Source organism: Pogonomyrmex barbatus, unplaced genomic scaffold, assembly GCF_055798465.1.
Source record: "Pogonomyrmex barbatus isolate J1 unplaced genomic scaffold, ASM5579846v1 scaffold5, whole genome shotgun sequence".
Taxonomy (NCBI): domain Eukaryota; kingdom Metazoa; phylum Arthropoda; class Insecta; order Hymenoptera; family Formicidae; genus Pogonomyrmex; species Pogonomyrmex barbatus.
Genome location: NW_028297149.1, coordinates 4,295,755 through 4,319,833, shown reverse-complemented (window position 1 = coordinate 4,319,833; position 24,079 = coordinate 4,295,755). Strand labels below are relative to the sequence as shown.

The 24,079-nt window shown below is 33.8% G+C and overlaps 1 protein-coding gene, 1 long non-coding RNA gene and 2 pseudogenes across 3 annotated transcripts; 1 reads left to right on the top strand and 3 right to left on the bottom strand.

The window, feature by feature from the left end:
- Positions 1 to 1,459: 1,459 nt before the first annotated feature.
- On the bottom strand, positions 1,460 to 4,436 carry LOC148935371 (uncharacterized; annotated as a pseudogene).
- Positions 4,437 to 4,559: 123 nt separating this feature from the next.
- Positions 4,560 to 8,697, bottom strand: LOC148935370 (uncharacterized; annotated as a pseudogene).
- A 6,760-nt stretch (positions 8,698 to 15,457) lies between these two features.
- Positions 15,458 to 17,921, top strand: LOC105424953 (large ribosomal subunit protein uL10-like). 2 transcript variants are annotated; one of them, XM_011635464.3, is made up of 5 exons: positions 15,458 to 15,576; positions 16,337 to 16,426; positions 16,571 to 16,981; positions 17,069 to 17,413; positions 17,669 to 17,921. In XM_011635464.3, the coding sequence occupies exons 2-5, from the start codon at positions 16,373 to 16,375 to the stop codon at positions 17,813 to 17,815; spliced, it is 957 nt and encodes a 318-aa protein (XP_011633766.1). In that variant the 5' UTR covers positions 15,458 to 15,576; positions 16,337 to 16,372; the 3' UTR covers positions 17,816 to 17,921. The 2 variants fall into 2 exon arrangements, with proteins under 2 accessions (XP_011633766.1, XP_011633765.1); XM_011635463.3 differs by lacking the exon at positions 15,458 to 15,576 and adding an exon at positions 15,674 to 15,831.
- On the bottom strand, positions 17,718 to 20,941 carry LOC148935369 (uncharacterized). Its single transcript, XR_016140344.1, has 2 exons — positions 19,617 to 20,941; positions 17,718 to 19,367 (listed from the first exon to the last, which is right to left on the bottom strand). It is a non-coding gene; the product is annotated as an uncharacterized LOC148935369 (long non-coding RNA).
- Positions 20,942 to 24,079: the final 3,138 nt, after the last annotated feature.

Sequence of the window (24,079 nt, the reverse complement as noted above, 5' to 3'; positions counted from 1 at the left end):
CAATAAAACATGAAAATTTTAAAACAAAATACGAGTTTATTGATCTCATAATAATATTGAGACAAATATGAATTAGTGTAATGCAAATATCTGATTTTCTCTGAAAAAAGATAGATATGTTCTTTATAAAAAAGTTAAGTTTGTTCTAAAAATTCATTATTCTTATAAAATGAGACTCTGATAATATGTTATGTTATGTTATCACAATTCTAATAATAAAAATCACAAAAAGAAATTTGATAAATTTTATTTTTTCATTAAAAAAAAAAGAAAATAAAAAAAGAAAAACCTATAATCCATTTTGTTTACAAAATAAACAATTAACATAAATATTCATTTTTATTTTACATAAAACATGTTTTTACATATATTATTAATATGTTATAAGTTTTTATAATTACTATTGTAAGAATTAGACGACCGTAAGCGGTCATAAAAGAGATTCGGAATATAAACAGCTAACAGAGAGGAGCCGTCATGGTCGTGCAGACTAAGTGTCGGATTGATAGACGAGAGATCCCGAGTTCAAATCCAGTCGGTCTCCGTTAATTTTTTCCGAATCTAATAGATATCTTTCAATCTCAGAAGTGAGATTCAGCCTATGTTACCTCAGAGAAGATTCAACCTATGTTACCTGACAAGTCGATCGTTCAGGAGTGAACGGAAAAAGTCGGGGGTAGTACTCCAAAGTCGTGTCGGTCGTTCAAGAGAAATGAACGGGAAAAAAGTCGCGGAGTAGTACTCCAAAGGAGTCGTGTCGGTCGTTCAAGAAAGTGATCGAAAGTCGGGAGCAGAAGCTCCAAGTTTCGGATAAAAATCCGATAGAGGAAGACTCGGTACATTCGGGACGAATGTAATAGGCCAGAATGGCCGAACTGTAAGAATTAGACGACCGTAAGTGGTCATAAAAGAGATTCGGAATATAAACAGCTAACAGAGAGGAGCCGTCGTGGTCGTGCAGACTAAGTGTCGGATTGGTAGACGAGGGATCCCGAGTTCAAATCCAGTCGGTCTCCGTTAATTTTTTCCGAATCTAATAGATATCTTTCACTATAATTATTATTTTATTTAAATATTCCAATACAAAATGTTAAGCAAAAATTAGAATGCAATTTCTTAAAATTCTAAATATAAAACTAGTTAATTTTTAAAACTCAAAAAGTATCGGTTATATAGTTATTATAGAATTGCAAACAAACAAAATAAACTGCATAAAGATTATCATAGAGAATTAAAAATTTTGATTACATTTGATTACACCTCATTGTTTCAAATTAAAAATCATTTTAATTTAATTTATGTCAATTTATTACTAATTATTACTAAAAAAGTAAAACTAATTGAAAATTGTCAAAAATTATCATAAGGATTCAAGATCATTAGTAAAATAAAGAAAGAGTAATTTATTTGTCTTAACATATATTCCGATCTTAATTTATAATTAAATAATAAATGACATTTAAGTATCAATAGCTAGTATATTTCTAATTTTATCGATATTTAAACATATGTTCAAGTCATTTTTCAAGTTATAATGTGCATATGTTTTTGGTAAGGTTATAGTATCTGTACATGTAATAAATATTAGTCTTTGGCTTAAATCTATTGTTTCGTTAAATTTAACATTAATAACGATGGGAAAAGATCCAGTAATTAAAAACAGTAAATTTGCCAGTTTGTCTCTGTGAAGACATTGAATATCCATAGTAAAATTATGCAATACATTATTTTTTTCATTCGATAGATAAGAATCAGTCACTAAACAATTAATGACTTTTGTTACAGTAGGTGTTTGTATATCTAAAAGAACATTAAAATTATTCCAGAAATTAGGATACTTTTGATGATACGCCGTGCCAAATTTTTGCAATCAGTTTTTTTGGTTTCTCTATTAAAATATCTGTAACAATAATATTTAATTGTTCTGAAAATGTATCGGAACTTAGTTTTGCGAAAAATCGATGTGCCTAAAAAAATCCTGAATAGTTTTATTTTCTTTTTCGGTTAGAAACATAAAATTTTTTAGAGCTTTTTTCAAAATCTTTCGCAAATATGAATTTACATTTCGCAATAGTTTCTGTAGTAAAATATCAGATTCGACAAATTTTTCAGAATTTGCAAGTATTAATGTAATTCTTGATAATTTTGCAAGAATTTGATTTGTCAAAAGCAACATATGTTGTAAGATCCGTCTAAGTATAATGAAGTTATCTAATGAAGTTATCTATTTCATTTAATCTATTTAACTCCAAGTGGAGTGGGACTATACAATCTTCACCTTGAAAAAATATTCCCTTACATTTAACAAAGAAAAGATTAAACAGTTCTTTAATAAGATCGCCCCCATCAATACCTATCTCTCCAAGAAAAGTAACGCACAATTTTTTATTAATTATGTGGCGGTCACTGCCTCGCACCATCGACACACCGTCGCGCGTAGTCCCGCGCAGCATGGTGGTTCGCGCGCCCGCCACTAGATGGCGAATCGACAAATCACTTTCTCGTGAAACGCTACAGCGGAGCTATATAAGAGCGGCACTCGGCATCGCTCTTCGCCTCAGTCGCCTCGAACCAGTTACTGATAAGAGCTGCACTGCGACACCCTCCGAGCTCTGGAGGCCAGCCCTAGCCTCATTGCTCATCATACGGCAGTTTTTGGCCTGCTGGAAATCACCGACTAACATTTGGTCGTACTCGCCGTGGCAGTTAACGCCGCGGATACCCTTCCGGCCTTACGTCTGACGGCCGTGAACGCCGCCATCCTCCCGGCCTTGCCTCTGACGACCGTGAACGCCTCCATCTCGCCTCTCTCCTACGAACGTGTTCCTGTCGATGAACGCCACAATCACATCACGTCCAGGAAAGTCTTTCGCGGCTAGCGACGCTCAATCCGTCCGTGTCCGGGCGACCTGCTCCAGGCCGCAGTCTCAGCACGCCGATCTCCATCAACTCGGGGAGCTGCGCAACAGGCGGATCTCCGCCGGCGTACTTCATCTCCAGGGGCCGCCCACGACGACTCGTCATCCCCGGGACGATTGACGCTGCCCACCATCCAGAAGTCACCGGCACCACAACGCTCACCGCCGCCGACCGCGCGGCCATCCACGCCGCTACCTAAGCACACACCTCTCTCGTGCACCGACGAGGAGGGACGAACGACGAGCCAGGCGCCCAACCGGTCACTGCAAGCAACGACTCTTGGACCTGTTCGGGTCGGCTTCCTCCTCCGAGGACAGCCTGCCCCGGCTACCGACTCCGCCTGCGGGGGACGCGTCGAGTCCCTCGACTTCCTCGAGCACTACAGGCGACACCCGAGCGACCACCGACTCCTGACCGCTCCTTGGAACTCGGCGCGCAACAGGATAGGCCGTGGCAACTCTGCGCCATCGAGCTCGGCCACGTGCAGCATCGGCCACCGCGCCATGACACTCGCCGCTTTTACACCGAAGTCGCCACGCAGACCGCGGGACTGCCACCGGCCCAGGTCAAGCCTCCAATGCTCACTCCCCGGCCGCGCCGAGGAGGAGCCGGGGCTCGTGAGAGGCGCAGGGAACAGCTACAGGAACTTGCGCGCGCATCCGCAGAGACAGACGCGACCCGCACAGACAGAGTCGCCCACACGTTTCTCTCGCGGGAGTCCACCAAACCAAGTCCCACCTGCCTTTGTAACATTTTTCTTTGCGTTTACAAGAATATAATGGCTTTTAATTAACTCAGCGTTCCTTGATTATTAGCGTGCATGCAACCTTCACATATCCTTCAGCTTGCGCTCCTATTATTCAACGCATAGCGATACTTGGCTGTTACCCTTCCGCATTGCTTGGTGCTGACACTCACACCATTGGTCTGCCACACAGCTGGTCGAGGACAGATACTCCCCTCGGACCGAGAACCAGCTTTCACAGCCGATTGCGAGCGACGCAGTGCAGCAAGCCACACTCACCCTCGAGACGCGGCACACACACGCAATCGTCATCCACGCCACCAAGCACAACATCCAACTACACATCAACAGCCATACACGCTACCACAAAGTGGCGACAATAAACTGGTGATCACCAAGTCGCCACCATAATTATATGCTCATCCATATAAAATTTCAATAAATCATAAAGGTAATTATTTTTGCATATATGAATGGTGATTTCTTCTGCGTCTTCTGGAAGAAATGAAAATATTAGACATTTCTCAATAATAGTTTCTTTTCGGATATCTGAAATTCGATCATTATAAATTTATTATTATGTTTAAACCAGAATTACCATTAAACTCAAAATAAATATCAATAATTTTTTTTAGTTTTCTATCATCACTTTTTTCTTTACTAAACACGCTATATGTACTTAAATGATACAATTTTAATTACATACCTGATCATTTTCGCTTTCATCAAATTCTTTTTTTTCATTTGTATCGACTATTTCGAACTGTGTTCTTCTTAATGTTCATGACAGACGATCAGTTCTTGGAGATCGTGATACAATTAGTGAACTATTTCACAAAGTTTGATTTAATCCAGTATTGTCAAAATTATTATTTTTCTGATATGTATGAATTATATATGTATGAATTAAAAGATAGCATAGAGTTATTTCTTGATGTTCCAGGAGAGAAGCATTGGTTCTTCAATAAGATTATCCGGAAAGTCATTCAAAAGCAATACTATAATTTTACTTTATGTTACATCCGGGGAACTTCACGAATTTTTCTCTTTCGGAGAAAGATAACGGCTGCTAATCAGGAAGCGCCTCGAGCGATCTAGAAAGATCCTAAACAAATATACAAAAATTCCTCTCGAGACGTTTCGCTATCAAAAAAATAATTCTTTGTGGAAAACAGCTTTATCGGCGCCGAAAGATTTATAACATACTAATAAAATTCGAAATATTAACAAAATCAAATTCTTAACGCATGAGAAACGCGCCGGGATCGTTCGAGGACGACACTTTCCAAACTGGTGGGAAACTAAGGAAACGCCAATCAAGAGGAAGCGATTAGCGGCCGTTGGCGGGCACATCAATGAATAATTGAGGGTGTGGAATGGCGGATGAAATTTTCACTAACTAATTCCGTCATTTGCCAGGAAATCCGGAAACATAAAAACAATCCACAGAACGCCGCTCCCCTCCTTCCCCTATACTCGCAATTTTTCTAAACTATCATTCGACAGCTAACACAGAAATTCATCATGTTCTCAGATATTCCCACCCTTTTGAAACCCCTTAACCGCGATTTGGAGCGGATCGCTCTCTCTTCTCTTTATTCCACACCTCTACGAACGGGACCTTTCGAAGCTATTGGCGAAATACATTTTCAGTTAGAATCTGTGCGCGAAACTTGAAATCCGTGTGATTCACGATCCAGCCAAGCCACCACAGCTCTCGTCCATCACCCACTACAACAAAAGTAAGTCTTTATTCTTCTTTTCCGCGGTTGACTGGTTGTTTGATTCGCAATCTTAACTTAATTTGTTTTCTTAAATCATCCCCCACATTTCAAATTGGCAAGCCGCCGTCTGACTCGGTGAAGCTGTCTTCCCCGGCTCCTCAACATTCCAAATTGGCAAGCCGCTGATTGACTCTGTGAAGCTGCCCTACCACGATTCCTCGATTTTTTTGCCTCTCTCAAACTCATCCTCTCTTTAACTTAATTCTTATATTTATCATAGTCAACCAAACGAAAGTAACGGCCATCCTGAACAAACAAACAAAGCGGGCATTGGGACATCGTCGGGAGAAACATAACAAGCGGATTCGTTGCGAAACCGAACACGCCGGGGAACTCGCGGAGTAGTTGATCAAAATAGAAGGCTCGCGAATATCTCATTACAAGAGTACGCCACCGCTCTCCGCTCCGTGGCAGAATTTGAAAACCAGTGCACTTCAAAAAACTTCGACATGGAGAAGTTCTACCATCTCCGCTAATTTTCTCGATCTCCCACACATCCACCACCGGGAGTTTTCTACATAAAACGAAAATTCAAGCCCAACAATGAATTTTGGGAAGAAATCTCGAAACATCAACTTTACGACTTTACGACACCATCCCTATGTACATTTCCCATGATCCTCTTCCCTATCTCGTTCCCGTCAAAGCTTTTTGCAGCGCTCATCCTAATCCTCCGCCACATCTTCAATCCAATTCCCTTGATATGCTGGCCATAACCAATTTTTTGCCACAATTAGAGCAATTGAGAATTTAGAGATAAGTGGATTCTCAACTATATAAAGTTTTTTTTATGTAAACGAAAGTTCATGAAACGAAAGTATTCAAATGTACACTCTAACATTTGTGTTCGCTATTACATAAGAGCGTAGAGTTAAGATGTTTGTATTTCCTTTTTTTTATTATTAAATCATAGTTGACCCGAATTACGTTTCAATTTATTTTAAAAAAATCTTGATCCCGAACCATTCTCAAGCACCTGAAGGTCGCACAAGGTCCATTCCTGGTTGAAGAGATTCGGTTTTCTGACCTAAAAATGGACCACCGGCCGCGCTAGCGCAGGTAAGGGTATCACCGGTAAGGGTTATAGTATCACCAACGTTGATCCGTTCCCTGTTCTCTTAGGGCGCGTTCGACCCCACGTCGATCCGGGAGAGCAAACACAGTTCCGTGCGTCCACCCGAGTTCCTCCTCTTGACTAAAAGTATTATCTCTCCTCTCGAACCTCTCGGACGTAATATTTGCATTAACTGATTTTCCAAATCAATTCCATTTTGAATATCTCTAAAAAGAACGATTTTCTTCAACTTATCTACTTTACCCAATTTAAAGTCACATTCTTAATAAATTTTGAATATAAGGACGGTAAAGTGAAATAATGTCTTTTTTTATTGTAAATGAGGAATTTCTTTTTATTTCAAGCAACTCGTCAGATAGATCTGGAAATGATAGACATGAAATTTATCAATAATAATACATTAATAAATTCTAAGTTTTTGTAAATTAATATATGAATACTTTTAATTAAATAAATATATAATATTAGGTTACAAAAAAGTTTTAAACTTTAGATTTCATACAACCGAAATAACAATTTAAATTTTATATATCTTCCTGCCCTTTTGCAGAAAGGTTTTAAAGCGTTGACATTTGGCCTTCTAAAATGCCATATGGTTTGGCGTTTGATGCAAATAACCTCAAAAATCAGTAGTGTTCACGATGGCAATAACAAAAGAGCATATTCGATTTTCCATCCACTTCACGTTTCATCTGAAGAAAAATGCTGCTGAAGCCACTGCAATGATTTGTGCTGCATATGGAGAGAACGCTATAAGTCATACTACATGTAAAAGATGGTATAAAAAATTTCGCTAAGGAGATTTCAGTCTTGAAGATGAACCACGTGCTGGACGCCCTCAAAAGATTGAAACGGACGAATTGCAAGCACTGCTGGATATAAACTCTGCGCAAACTGAAAAGGAGCTTGCAGAACAGCTTGGCGTTACGCAGCAAACCATTTCCGTATGTTTACGTATACGATGGGAAAGGTTCAGAAGGAAGGCAGATGGGTTCCGAATGAATTGTCCGAAGACAACAAAAATCGTCGGCGTGACATTGCATTCACTTTGCTTTCAAAGTTCCGGAAAAAAGATTTTCTGCACAAAATCATTACAGGCGATGAAAAGTGGATTCTTTATGATAACCTTAAACGTAGAAAATCATGGGTTGACCCTGGTCAACCTTCGACATCGATGTCAAAGTCCAATATCCACGAAGAAGGTTTTGCTCTGTATGTGGTGGGATTGGAAAGGTGTATTACGTTAAGTTGTATTACGAGTTCTTACAACCGGGTGAAACAATCACGGCAGATCGCTACCAACAACAATTGCGATGCATTAGAAGAAAAGAGGCCAAAATTTACTGGCCAAAGACGTCGTAAAGTGATGCTTCATGACAATGCTCGACCACATGTTGCGAAAGCGACTCAGGACCATATTTTTGCGTTAGGCTGGGAACTTCTCCCGCACGCGACATATAGCTCAGACATGGCGCCTTCCGATTATTACCTATTCCGGTCACTGCAGCATCATTTGGCTGATACACATTTCGTGAGATTTGAAGAGATACGAAAATTGATGACTTTATCGCTTCGAAGCCGGTGAGCTTCTATCGTCAAGGAATTCGCAAGCTACCCGAAAGATGGCAAAAGGTCATGCAAACGGGGAATATTTCGCTGATTAATATTTTTTTTGTTTGTTTTTGAATAAAAATTGAATTTTACAAAAAAAAGCTCAGAACTTTTTTGTATACCTAATATATAATATATAATAGATAATATCTATTCTTCTCTATTTTAAGAATTTTAATTCTACATTGGATGGAGAAAAATCAGCGTGTGCCAATTTCAACAAAACAATTTCCCTCTTGAATGTCTTCTTTCTTTTTCGTCCTCGATGTGGATTAGATATAATATCGTTTCTCCTAAAATTTCTTCGAGTAATTGCAAAGATGAAAAGTTACCTTCTTCTTGTGTTGATTCTATTGACGCATTAGCTATTCTTGCATTAGCTATCTCAGCTGCTATTCTTAACAAATCAGTTAGTTCCCTCTCGTCTGACATTTTAATTTGAAATATATACTTATTAGAAATAGATTAATATATGTCTGTACTAGTAAAATGTTTGAGATTATTTGTGAATACCCGGTAAAATCACGTACAATAATATGCATTGCCATCAGTGCTGCCAACTCAAAAACTTCAAAATCCTTAGCGGTTGAATTAAAATTATGTTGCGACATAATAATAATTCAATGAAATAATATTATGTTAAGACATAATAAAAACTCGAAATAAAAATTATGTTTAAGATAACAAAAAATATAAAAATTATTATTATATCGCTATATAATAATAATAATTGAATTGTAATTGATTGAATTGTAATTGAATTATAGTGGGATAATAAAACTTCGAAATTATTTTTGCCCAAATAAAATAGTAATTAGATCAATTAATATTATGTCAAAATGTAATGAAAATTCAGAATTCTTTTTATGTGTTGTACATAATTTTAATTAATCGAATTAAAATGTATCTAGACATAATCTAAGTTCTTTTTATTATGTAACAATAAAATTTTTATTCGATTAATGTTATGTCGGGACGTAACAAAAATTAAAGATTAATATAGCATCCGTTTTACTTTTTAATAACATTTAAAAAATTGCGTCAAATGTTAAATTCTTAAAAAATAATTGTCTAAAAAAGATTAATAGATTAAAATTATATGATATTATAATAATAATTGCTTGAATTAAAATTATTATTACATTCAAAATTATTATTATTATGTCTTAACATAATAATAATTTTGAATTTATATTATGTCGAGACATAATTTTAATTCAGGGAATTATTATTATGTCGTATCATAATTTTATTCCATTAAGAATCGTAATCCTTTTTAGACAATTATTTTTTAAGAATTTAACATTCGACACAATTTTTTAGATGCTATTAAAAAGTGAAACTGCTTGCCATACCATCTAATCTATAACTAAAAGAACAAATTCCATAACAAGCAGACATAAATGAAATACAAATTAAAAGAAAAAAATGGATATAAAGCAAAAAGAAATGTTATTAAATTATTTAAAATGTAATCCTGAATTAATAAGAGATCGTATTGACAAATGAGAAGTCGATAAACACTGCTGTGAAATGTCTTTTCGCATGCGTTTTTGATCGATGATCAGCAATCGCGGCACCCATCGCTTTTTCATTTCTGCACAAAGCTTTTTCATTTCTAATTCTTTGTGCAGGATATTATGCACCCTATCTACTGAAATGCCTACAATCTCAGCTATGACACGCATCTTCATTCGGCAATCTTCTATGACGATACGATGAATTTTTTTCAATCATTTCTGACGCAGTGATTTTAACTGAACGTCCAGGATGCGCTTCATCTTTGGTTGATGTAACGAGGATAGAATAACGAGGATAGAAAATAAAAAATTATTATGGAGTGAATATGGTCACATACTTACATATTGTTTATGACAGTGGTATATATATGGCTAAGAAAATCCGTATCTGTTTGCAAATTGATATTGATTGATTTTTTTGTAGTGGGTATCATTACTGAGGGTACATTACACAGGGTACACACAGAACACGATTTCGATTGGGCTAACGTGAAAGTTCTGGATGTGGAGAAAAATTACGCAACAAACGATTAATTCTAGAAATGCTACACACACTACAAAAAAAGAGCGGTATCAATTTGCAAACAGACACGGATTTTCTTAGCCATATTTATATCCCTCTCATAAACAATATGTAAGCGTGTAAATAATATGTAACCGTATTCACTCCATAACAATTTTTTATTTTCTATTCTCATTATTTATTTTTTTACATTTTAATAATTGACGCGAAACAGTTAAGACGTGTTTACTTCTTTTTTTTTTTATTAATTGACTATTATCTTATATCTCTGTTAAAATTTTTTTTTAATTTCTTTTAATTGACCATGCCGTTGCAATATACAGTATTTATTTCCTTCTGTGTATAAGTTATTGTCATAATCGGCGATATCATCGAGGTGAGTCTCCAACAGTTCCTTGTTCTTTTCATTTTTAGACACATTAAAAAACTTTATTTCGTGAATATATCATAAACGATTCAAATGATATTGATAATACAGTGTCTTCTACATCAGCTGTGAAACTGTTTGGACAGAGGCCCTCGAGATATTGCACTATTGCGTTTATCGATGCGAAAAAGTCATGAACTAATACGATCTCAAACCATTCTTATCATGCATATATGTATCTATGCATCGTGAAGATGATCCGAAAATGGATCGAAACATCGAAATGTAAGAAGAACCTAAAATACAGATAGGATTTAACGGATAATTATTTGCGTCTCATTTACTGCGCTTGACTCCCATTGCCTTTATTATCATTTTATTTATTTTTTTATTTATTTTTTTCTAATTAAAGGAGTCCTTCTTTTTGTATATCTGCGGGAGCAATATTAAAATCAACAGTAAAAGGTATCATAAAAATAAGTAAGTCTTCTTCTAAAACATGCATTTCCCTAAACCGACAATCGAATTCATTATGTAATAATTAAAGTGAATTTATATATTCTTCATATTACTTATCTTGAATGTGCGTGGCAACAGATAATAGATTTGAAAAATGCAACAACTGTCGAGATTGAAATTGATTGATCCATAAATTAAGTTTCATTTTAAAAGATCTAATTTAATCAAACATATGAATAATTAACTTATCTTTGCCTTATAAAGAGTAATATAATGTATTTAAATGATTAGTGATATCCGCAAGAAAGGCGAGTTTGATAATCCAGGAAGGCTGTAATAGTTCAGGCACAGACTTATCTTTCATTTCTAAAAATATAATTATTTCTTCGCGTAAATGAAAGAAACACTGAAGAGTTTTATCTCGATTAAGCCATTCTGTTTCGCAAAAATAGGAAATATCGGTATAATCTGACTCTAAAGAAGATAAAAATTCGCGAAATTGACGATGATTCAATCCAGTAGTTCTAATAAAATTTACAACTTTGATTACAATTTTTATTACTTCGTCATACTTTAAAGATTTTGCACATAATGTCCCTTGATGGATGATACAATGGATCGAATGTATTTCTTGTTTTGATTATGCTAATTTAGACTTTGAACGTTCTATAGTATCGAAGCCTATATTATGTCCAATCATTGCTGCAGCACCATCAGTAGCAACTGAAGTTAATTTATGTATATTGAAGTTATTTTAAGATAGATTATGTTTTCTATTGCTTCTTCAACGCTAAACAATACTTCTTGTAGTACCTTTCAGAGGTATTATATTTAAAAGTTCCTCAATAATAGAGATATTGCTATCCATACGAATAAAAATTGCCAATTGTGCGGTGTATCAATGATATCCGTACTCTCGTCAAGAACTAACGAAAAAGCAATAAAATTGTTTACTTTTAGTACCAATTGTCGCTCGAGATTTTCAGCTAATTTTTCAGTGCGACGTACTACAGTTCGAGAAGAGTAATTAATTTAAATTTATTAATATCATTAGGATATATTGTTTTTACGGCAATTTCTAAACATTATTTGACAAATGGACCAATGCTAAATGGATGTGATTCACGTTCAATAAAATGAGCAATTTTATAACTAGCATACAATGCAGACTTACTATTATTTAATCCGATTCTTCTTCCTGTATTAGAATAATATCTTTATTAAATGTAAGGTACCTAGTAAAAAATTTTTTATGCAAAAACATGTATAAATATATATACATACGTAATATACATACGTAAATGTACATAATGTACATAATGTACATAACGTACATAAATATATATTTTATAAAAAATTAAGTTTGAAGGAATAAAAAAAATTGCTCATATATAATCATATATATTCATATATATTCTTTCAATCATAAATATACATAATTATATATGGGCAATGTTTTCTCATTTCTTCAAATTTCACTCTTTGTAAAAAAGCAATGCAAAATTATTCATTCTTTTAATTATTTTTTGTGTAACCGATTGAGAAAACAGGTCTTACGCGGCGAAGCTAAATCTTAGTGCTTATATATGATTTTAAATTATAATATTTAAATTTCGATTAAACATCGACCTCTTCTGCTAATTTGCGGACACTCGCGAAACATCCTCCAATTAATAGAATCCTCGATATCTCCCTCACATGAAATATGTACTGCGAAAAATATTATCTTATACCAGGAATCGAATCTGGCACTCCCGCTTTCTGAGCAGGCGACAAATTTTTTTATGTCTTCTAATTATTATTATTATTTTTCTTATATCAAACAAAAATTTTACAAAGGAAGAAAACTAATATGAATATATATGGACATATCTCGCGTATAATTATAAATATTTATATATATTTATACATGTTTATATGTATATATGAAAAATTCTCTATATGAAAAATTTTTTACCGAGTATAATTAAATATTAGGTGTACAAAAAAGTTCTGAGCTTTAGATTTCATACAACCGAAATAACAATTTAAATTTTATATATCTTCCCGCCCTTTTGCGGTTTTAAAGCGTTGACATTTGGCCTTCTAAAATGCCATACGGCTTGGCGTTTGATGCACATAACTTCAAAAATCAGTAGTGTTCACGATGGCAAAAGAGCATATTCGACTTTCCATCCACTTCGCGTTTCATCTGAAGAAAAATGCTGCTGAAACCACTGCAATGATTTGTGCTGCATATAGAGAGAACGCTGTAAGTCATACTACATGTAAAAGATGGTATAAAAAATTTCGCCAAGGAGATTTCAGTCTTGAAGATGAACCGCGTGCTGGACGCCCTCAAAAGATTGAAACGGACGAATTGCAAGCACTGCTGGATATAAACTCTGCGCAAACTGAAAAGGAGCTTGTAGAACAGCTTGGCGTTACGCAGCAAACCATTTCCGTATGTTTACGTATACGATGGGAAAGGTTCAGAAGGAAGGCAGATGGGTTCCGAATGAATTGTCCGAAGACAACAAAAATCGTCGGCGTGACATTGCATTTACTTTGCTTTCAAAGTTCCGGAAAAAAGATTTTCTGCACAAAATCATTACAGGCGATGAAAAGTGGATTCTTTATGATAACCCTAAACGTAGAAAATCATGGGTTGACCCTGGTCAACCTTCGACATCGATGCCAAAGTCCAATATCCACGCCAAGAAGGTTTTGCTCTGTATGTGATGGGATTGGAAAGGTGTATTACGTTAAGTTGTATTACGAGTTCTTACAACCGGGTGAAACAATCACGGCAGACCGCTATCAACAACAATTGACCAATTTGCGATGCATTAGAAGCGATGCATTAGAAGAAAAGAGGCCATTTACTGGCCATTTACTGGCCAAGGACGTCGTAAAGTGATCTTGCTTCATGACAATGCTCGACCACATGTTGCGAAAGCGACTCAGAACCATATCTTTGCGTTAGGGAACTTCTCCCGCATGCGGCATATAGCCCAGACATGGCGCCTTCCGATTACTATCTATTCCGGTCGCTGCAGCATCATTCGGCTGATACATATTTCGTGAGATTTGAAGAGATACGAAAATGCATTGATGATTTTATCGCTTTGAAGCCGGTGAGCTTCTATCGTCAAGGAATTCGCAAGCTACTCGAAAGATGACAAAAGGTCGTTGATGCAAACGGGAAATATTTCGCTGATTAATATTTTTTTGTTTTTGAATAAAGATTGAATTTTACAAAAAAGGCTCAGAATTTTTTTGTACACCTAATATTTCTGATATTATGGCATTATTTTATTCATCACTATATTTCACGATATAATTCTCATTAATATTTTACTATTATTATATTATTATTATTATTATTTTCTTTATTATTATTATTTTAATGTAACTATTTATTTGTGTTACATTTAATATTTTACAATAATCCAGGAAATCATTTATTTCTGTCATATTAAATAATTTTGAATCATAATTTCACAACCAATTACACCAACAATCGTAACTTTACAATACAATATCATATCCCGATTATTATATTAACAGAACATATTTCTCCGCGATTTCCGCTCGGTCGCGGAATATTTTCTAATCCGAAAATATAGTTTAATCATATCCAGTATTGCCATTGAACATAAATACACTAAATACCCCTTCCCAAATTCCATTAACCGTTCTACGCCATCTCGGGATGTAACATCGCATTGCACAATGCCGTGAAAGAAATAAAAGCCAACCAAGATCGCGTGTGAAGAGTCTATTCTTTCGTTTGCTTCAGGTAGGGTTCATTTGACCACGTTGCAATTGACTACCAGCCACTCATAACGTTTGAACAGAGGAAAACCTCTAAGCACCGGCCGCTGTGAGTGGCTATGGTCAATCACACGTGATCAAACGAGACGCTCCTGCTTCAGGTAAACGTAACCTAAAAACGGACAAAGGACAAAGTTTACTAAATGATTTATGATATTATATCAAAATCGTCTTATTTTCGATTAATTTTTTCATCAGGTTTTTGTCGACAAATTTTGATAAGTTTCATAATATTTAAACTGGAACATTACAGAAAAATTTCTGAAACATATTCATATACATTATTCTACATATTATATTTTCACACAAATTATATTTAGGTTAAATGGAAGATGATTTGATATATTATATGTACAATGCAAATAGCTGTACTAACATCATCGCCATCAAATGTGTCTTGTATATCGGACAATAATCCATTGTCCAGAAAGTTATTGCAATAAGAATGTTCAATTTTTTTGTTAATCCAACAAGTTTCGAAACTATCCCCTATATACTCCGTAAAAAGATTATGGCTGCGCTCTAAATTCACATAGCATAGTATAGATAGACCGAGCATGCTATATACCAGGCAATGAGTGATATGGTGAGTGAGAAGAAACAACACCTGATTTTTTCTCTCTCTCTAATAGAAGATGAGGGAAACATTAAGTAGGGACTATGTCTAAAATTTAGATTTATCTATACTATGTCTATGAATATTTATTACCAGGACGCAGTCTATAACTTAAACAGAAAAATCCGAATGCTGTGAATGGTAGGCTATAAGATAGACATAGAATTCCAACTCGTCGGAAATTTTATCACTATTGTTTATTCCATTTTCCAATCTGCATTGCCACATGCATTTGTGTATGTTGGATTCTTCTGTTCTTATGAAGAAATCGCAATCGCTATGCTTATGCCTGTATATTTCTATCACTATCGCTATTCCTTCGCATTGTGTAAGGGACTTAAAACTTCCACTTCCATTCTCCATTGTTCTTCACCGCCCTGTCGTGTTTTTGCTGAGGTACATAAGATCTTCGATATTGTTTCTGCAAAATTATTTTAATAATTAGTTTTTAGGTCATCCACGTTAGATTTAGGATGTTGCATATATTCTATTTCTATATAAAAATAATGCAAAAAATATTTTAAATTATATTAAATATTAGGTTAAGAAATCATGTGCTTCTATAAATTGAATTATCATTCGCATTGTGCATATGGCATGTTGAATTGAAAAAGATTTTAGATTATATTAATATTCAAATATGCATTAAAATAATGAAAAAAATGTACTTGTGGAAATTAGAAGGATGATCTAAAGATGGATGAATCCATTTTGGTTGAAAACTAATTATATGTAGAAAAAACATATTTTACATATATTTTTTTTTATTTGAGATAAATGCCATTATTTTTTATTGCACTTTCTATCTATGGAAGTATACAATAACAGAAGAAATATACTGTATATATATATATATATATTTCTTTTTGTACATTTAATTCTTATTCTTAATTATTTCTAGTCCTTAAATTCCTAAGGTATCCCTACACACTTAAAGATGGGTAGGGAGGACAAAGCTACATGGAAATCCAATTACTTTACTAAACTTGTTGTAAGCATCTTGTTATTTATAATTTTGTTCTGATATTAAAATATGTATAATGTGATATTTAGACATGTATAAATTATATCTAAATATTATGTAATAATTAAAATATAACAAAATATTAAAATAATTTTTTTTGTTAAATATTAGCAACTATTAGATGATTACCCAAAATGCTTCATTGTGGGTGCGGACAATGTTGGTTCAAAACAAATGCAACAAATTCGTATGTCACTGCGTGGCAACGCAGTTGTATTGATGGGCAAGAATACCATGATGAGAAAAGCAATTCGTGGTCATATCGAACGAAATGCAGCACTGGAGAAACTACTGCCTCATATCCGTGGTAATGTAGGATTTGTTTTTACTCGAGGTGATTTAATTGAAGTAAGGGACAAATTGTTGGAGAATAAAGTACGCGCCCCTGCAAGAGCAGGAGCCATTGCACCCTTAAGCGTAATTATTCCTGCCCAAAATACAGGACTTGGTCCTGAAAAAACATCTTTCTTCCAAGCCTTGAGTATTCCAACTAAGATTTCCAAGGGTACTATTGAAATTATAGTAAGTATTTGTTGAGAAGTGCTTGAGTTTGATTTTTTTGGCATCGTTCGTGAGCTTTACAAATATAATTGTGATATCAATTTTTAGAACGACGTTCACATTCTCAAACCTGGTGACAAAGTAGGAGCTTCGGAAGCCACACTTTTGAACATGCTGAACATCTCTCCATTTTCCTATGGATTATTGGTCGAACAGGTGTATGATTCTGGCACTATCTTCGCTCCTGAGATTTTAGACATCAAGCCTGAAGACCTTCGTGAGAAATTCATGGCTGGCGTTGCAAACTTGGCTTCAGTTTGTTTGACAATTGGTTATCCCACGGTTGCTAGCGTGCCGCATAGCATTGCGAACGGCTTCAAGAATCTGCTTGCTATTGTTGCTGTTACTGAAGTTGAATTTGCAGAGGCTGCCACTATTAAGGAATATGTCAAGGTATGACTCTGTACATGATGCTAATATTTCATTAATCTTAACATTTCTGAACAATTTATAATGATGAAAATATTACTCGTCTAAAGATCTTGGTCCACGTGTCAGAGCTAGAAATAGCTGAACCCACTGAAACGTCAAGATCACAAATTGAAATAGCGCGCGAAGCGCAATCTGAATATTAAGCATAATGTAAATGTTACATGCACAACTGGTCGAGAAGTCACATTTAATTAAGAATAATAAAATTGCTTGTAGGATCCAAGCAAATTTGCTGCTGCTGCAGCTGCTGCGGCAGCTCCTGTAGCCGCAGCTATTGATACTCCTGCTGCGGAAAAGAAAGAGGAGAAGAAGGAAGAATCTGAGTCCGAGGATGACGACATGGGTTTCGGATTATTTGACTAAAATGCATCAACTCGCTTCTGAAACAAATCTAGAGAATACCCAATAAATTTTGGATAAATTTTATAAACTGTAGTTTTTCAAATAAAATAAAACTCAATTGAAACGATTCCAAGTTTAATACATTCCTTAACATTCCAACATTAGAATTTTTAATAAATTGTCAAATCTTAATATCTAATGAGAAAAAAGAATGTTAATTATGGAGAGGTTGCCTTGTACTTCTAATGTTGCAAAAATAAAGTTTAAAAAGTTGGCTGGTGTATCTGAAGAGCTATCGTATAAAAATTTTATGCAATATGTAACATGTAAAAGCGTATGCTTGAACATAAACGGATTGGATTGTGAGATACTCAATTACGTTATTTGATAAAAGCTATCAAGCATCTCGTCAATAAAGGTATTTATATTATATTTTTATATCTAGATGGCTCAGCGTTCAACAAGCTTTAATCTATATCACGCGCATGCATTTAACTCATTTTACAATCACGGATTTGTATTTATAATTCAAAACTTCTTCGAAGTGTAACGGAATGTTTACACACATATAGCGTTTGATAAATGTACATCAAAAGCTTCTAAATATTAATTAAATGAATGCGAGAATAATTTCGCCTACGCTTTACAGAAAAATGAGTAATAAATGATAAATAAAAACACACATTCACGCACGCACATTCTTATTATATTTACTAGAAATGTGTATTATTTTAATAGTCACAAAAAGAAAGTTAAACCTTTTTTCATAAGTGGAATTTTGATTAGAATCAGGATGCCGTCCCATGGAGCGTATCGTGCATATTGCGGATCGCGCATATCTGCACCAATCTGACGTTCCGCTATTTTTGATACGCAGCCGCTCCGCTAAATCCATTATTGTAGCATAACTGAGCGTAACACGCATCGAATATAAATGGTAAAGCTAAATTTGGAATTTTTTTTAAGATAATAGAGATCGACATAAGCAACAAGGAAGATCTAATTATCGGCAACATTTTGCCAGCTGTTTTCGTCTTTTTTTTATAAAAACGGTATTTTTTAAACGTTCCCAAATAACTTCGCAAGTCTCTGACACTACTTTAGAAATGGTATTGTGTCCAACACGAAAGGCATGTGATAATGATCGCATACTGTCTCCTGATGCTAAGTACCTGATAGTTATATGCAATCTTATTTCAGATGGAATAGCTTTTCGAACCGCAGATTGTTTAATAATCGATGGTCCGATTATTTGTAATAATTTCTCAAAAAATGTCGGTTCCAATCGGAAATAATTAACGAATTTTTCACGATCTTGTTGCTCCAGTTCATTAACAAGATTATTGTTCGCTTTTTGTGTTAACCGTCATTCAATACTAAATATTGAATTGACCCAATATTTTCGTTTTCCTTTATCAGCTTTTTTTCACTTTTTATTAATGTAGAATAAAGTACATACATTTTAATAATTTTACAATATATTTCCTGCCTGATGAAAGTATTATGATTGTGTTTTAGATGTTTTGTTAATAACAAAAGCAAAAGCAATATTGTTCTTGATTTCATTTTACACCTGTTAAATCAATTACGAATTTTTTCATTTAATTATATTAGATAATGAATATTTAATTAAATATCCATAATGTGTAAGTAAATTTGATTAAATTTCATTAAATATTAATTGTGAATTTAATTAACAATTAATGTAAATTGTTAATTAAATTCACAATGAATATTTAATGAAATTTAATAAAATTTAATATAAATATTAATTGTTAAATTTACAATTAATATTTAATAAAATTTAATAAAATTTACTTACACATTATGAATATTTTTTTCAATTGTTCTCTTTCTTTCTATGGTCTCACCATAGAAAGAATGTATTTCGCACAGGTTTTACAAATAATTAAGTAATTATTTGATGCTTACGCGATTATCTTTAACAATTCTGTCAAAAATAAAGAAATGACTGTGCAGAAGTCAGTATCGTTTCTATCGCGAACTTTCCGCTGTTTTCGGTACGCGAGAGTTTCGTTCCTATGGCGAGTGTCGGTCCACAATAGATGATTTAAGCTTTAAAAAGTAAGAAATTGACCAATTATAATCGAATATAAAAAGAATAATCGACTATGATTGGTCAATTTCTTACGGTTTAAAGATTAAATATTTATTGTGGACCGACACTGAAGCGGAATGAGCGTAAACAAATCGGTGGTTTACCAATCACAAAACTGTTTAGATGAAGAGAAATAACGAAAATCGTTTATGATTGGCTATACGCCTGATCCGCTTACGCAAATTCATAGTGTAAGTAAATTTTATTAAATTTTATTAAATATTACCATACCCACCATAAACAAAACCCTTCAGTAGACGTCCATTAGACGTCAGCCATGGATATTCAAAACATCCATTAGATGGTTATTAGACTTCCAGTTGACGTCCACAAGAAATCCACAGTTCCGCTTCGTGGAAGTGTATGAGATCGCCATTAGACATCTTCCATAAACGTCTGTTAGACGTTAGATGGATCACTAATAGAGGATCCATGAAGTCTCGGTAGACGACACGGAACAAAAACCTCTAATAGATGTCCATTAGAAGTCCATTATGGAGATATGTAACTTCCATTAGACGTCCATGAACTCTCCAGAAGACCTCTACAGAAAAAGTTAATAAAAAGATTTTTTATGATGCTGAACAAAAATATTTCTTTGAAGGAAACGCACATATATACGTAACGTGCAATGGAATTAATGAAATCTTTTTTTATCTTGTAAATGTAACGTCACATAATTTTTCCGAGGGTCACCTATCCTTATAATATACACAGTCAAGCTTGTTTCATCGTGATCGGCTGAAATCAGATACTAGAATGAAAGATATTTATTAAAAAATAAACGGAGATCGACTGGATTTGAACTCGAGATCCCTCGTTTACTAATCTGACACTTAGTCTGCACGACCACGACGGCTCCTCTCTGTTAGCTGTTTATATTCCGAATCTCTTTCATGACCGCTTACGGTCGTCTAATTCTTACAAGAACAATAATATAATTAAACTTAGAATTTTGATGTAAAAATATGACAGATCTTCGATCAGTAAATGTTATCACATTGTCACAAGATTCAAATAATCTGAATGTCAATGTCCTAATAGCGTGTGTAATTTTTGTAGATAATTTAATATATATATATATATATATATATATATATATATAGGTAAGAAGATTATTATATATGGATTTTTAATATCATGTTTCCATGTGAGTAGTGTTTATTATTTACGTATATATTCTATTTACTCATTTATGATATTTATTGATCGTATTAAATACGTGAGATATTTCTTTTATTCGACAATATATAATATTCGATAATATATGTTTTCTTGTGTTTGGTATAAAATTTTATATACAATCAAATACGAATAAATAAGATAATGCAATAAATTTTTAATTTATTTATAAATATATATTCTCAATTTTTATCATAAAGTAATCATCTACAAAGGATCTAAAATCTCCAATTAAAGCTCTGTATATGATCCATAAAAGTTTCATAAAACATCTATAATTCATCTATACAATCTCCATAAGACGTCTAAGAGATTTGGTAAAATTCCATCAGAGCTCCATCATGGAGATAGTATATAACTCCATTAGAGATTTATGTGATTTCCACCATGAAGATAAATGTTGCATGGAGGCCGTGGAGGTTATGTGGACCTCTAATGGATGTCATGTTCCGTGTGGAAACCACCCACTGTGAAGGTTCGCTGGACGGCTAATAGACATCCACAGTGGAATCTTAGAGCATCATCCACCGTGGAAGTTCCTTAGACCTCTAATGAACGTCTATCTGACTTCCATTGTGAAGATAAACGTTCGATGGAAGTTTAATGGAGCCATGGAGATTCAATAGACGTCCACTAGAGATTATGTTCTATGTGAGTAATTGTAAATTTAATTAACAATTAATATTTATATTAAATTTTATTAAATATTCATTGTGAATTTAATTAACAATTTACATTAATTGTTAATTAAATTCACAATTAATATTTAATAAAATTTAATCAAATTTACTTACACACTATGGCTATTTAATTAAATATTTATTGTTTAATATAATTAAATGAAAAAATTCGCATTTGGTTTAACAGGTGTAGAATGAAATCAAGAACAATATTGCTTTTGCTTTTATTATTAATAAAACGTTCAAAACACAATTATAATACTTTCATCAGGCAGGAAATATATTGTAAAATTATTTAAGATGTATGCACTTTATTCTATTATACATTAATAAAAAGTGAAAAAAAGCTGATAAAGGAAAACGAAAATATTGAGTCAGTCCAATATTTAATATTGAACGACGGTTAGCACAAGAAGCGAGCAATAATTTAATGAACTGGAGTAACAAGATCGTGAAAAATTCTTTAATTATTTCCGATTAGAACCGATATTTTTTGAGAAATTGTTACAAATACTCGGACCATCGATTACTAAACAATCTGCGGTTCAAAAAGCTATTCCACCTGAAACAAGATTGCATATAACTATCAGGAAACAATATGCGATCATTATCATATGCCTTCTGTGTTGAATACAATATCATTTCTAAAATAGTTAAATTCAGTATTTTTTTTATTGTTATATGCAATTGCGCAGTAATTAAAATAATAGAATAGCTCAGTTCATACACCATATTATTTACATTTATTTTTATTTCGAGATAATGCTATGAAATCAGACAATTTTTTTATTTAATCGTTAAAGGATGAAAACAATACTTAATTTGTTAACTTTTATCATATTTTAAACAATATAGTACGTGAAGTCGTCAAAGATTAGATACCAGGCCGCGCCGGCCTGACCGTTACGCACATATGCGTATTTATTCGTCACTTTCAATTTGATTTACTGTAAAAACTACTCGTCGCACGCAATTTTGCTAAAGAAAAAAGTTGTTTCTTTTAGCATAAAAAATCACGTAGTGTACTCCAAATGCGGAACACTCTGTATAATAGGGAAATGTTCATTAATAAGCAAATCTATTCATTGTTAAAGTCTGTTGCGTACCAAAAGAAGGTTGTACTCAATATTTCTACAAATGTTTCAATAATAATGTTAACACTCGCTATCCGCAAAATAATACACGACAGGTAGTTACATTCACCGCGATACTTACCGAAGATAATGAATCCTCCCAAGGTAGTGTAACTTTGGAATCCAAAATAAATACGGAGACACGCCAATCTCCTCGTAATGATCGACTCTCAAGTTTAACATTAGTTGTAAGCGACGTACATATATAAGTATCGATCGTGGGGATTCGAAAGAATACATGTATATATGTATATTGTAATATACGTATATATATATATATATATATATATATATATATATATATATGTATCATTGTATTGTTGACATGTTATTCTAAATATGTTATTTGCGATAAATATCATGACATGTTTCTGTAGTCGAAAGGATAAGATGCCTGCCCGGTAAGCAGGAGATCTAGGTTCGATTCCTGGCTGCGGATATTTTTCACAAAAATAATTACGGATTTTTACGACTGGTTCATTGACGGGCGTCGTCGTGACACATGCTCTCTCTTCTTATTCTCTTTTTATAAAACTAAGAAAAATATAATTATTAACATAATAAAATGGATTTTTGGAAATTTTGTGTGTATGTGTATCAATATGTTATGAGTGTAAGCTCAGAATTAAGTCACCATATTGTCATATTCGGAATACTATTATTAAGTTATACAAATTGATTATAATTATATCTGCGAAATCCGAATATATTTTGCGAAATATCAAGAAAGATCTTCAATTTAAGGAGGGAAGTGTTACATGCCGCAACTCGATATTCGAGAATCCTTTTTTTTTCTTACTTCTTTTGTCGAGTAGATTTTAATTGTCCCGATATTAAAATAATTTTAAATGTTCTTTCCTTTTTTCCTCAACAAAGGACTCAACACACTTTCCAATATAGGCTCCAAATGATTATCCCGACCTACTTTCACTTCGTGACCGTTACAAGATTTATTACTTTATTACTTTATTACTAGTCCTGTCCAAACAAATCATCTCAATAAACATCAATACATTTTCTAATTTTCACATTGTTTCCCTTTTAGAAAACTTTTCCAATTTCCATGTTTTGTATCAGAACGCGTTGCATTATTGGTTATTACATTGACGAAAATACCGCTTATCTCTTTTGGACGAAGATCTCTCTTGAACACGAAGTTCAGTTCTCGTTA

Bases quoted from the DNA above. Each gene is read 5' to 3' on its own strand.
- LOC105424953 (XM_011635464.3), top strand. From the start codon at position 16,373: ATGGGTAGGGAGGACAAAGCTACATGGAAATCCAATTACTTTACTAAA. The intron at 16,427-16,570 runs GTAAGCATCTTG...GTTAAATATTAG, and splicing joins ATTACTTTACTAAACTTGTT to CAACTATTAGATGATTACCC. The intron at 16,982-17,068 runs GTAAGTATTTGT...ATCAATTTTTAG, and splicing joins AGGGTACTATTGAAATTATA to AACGACGTTCACATTCTCAA.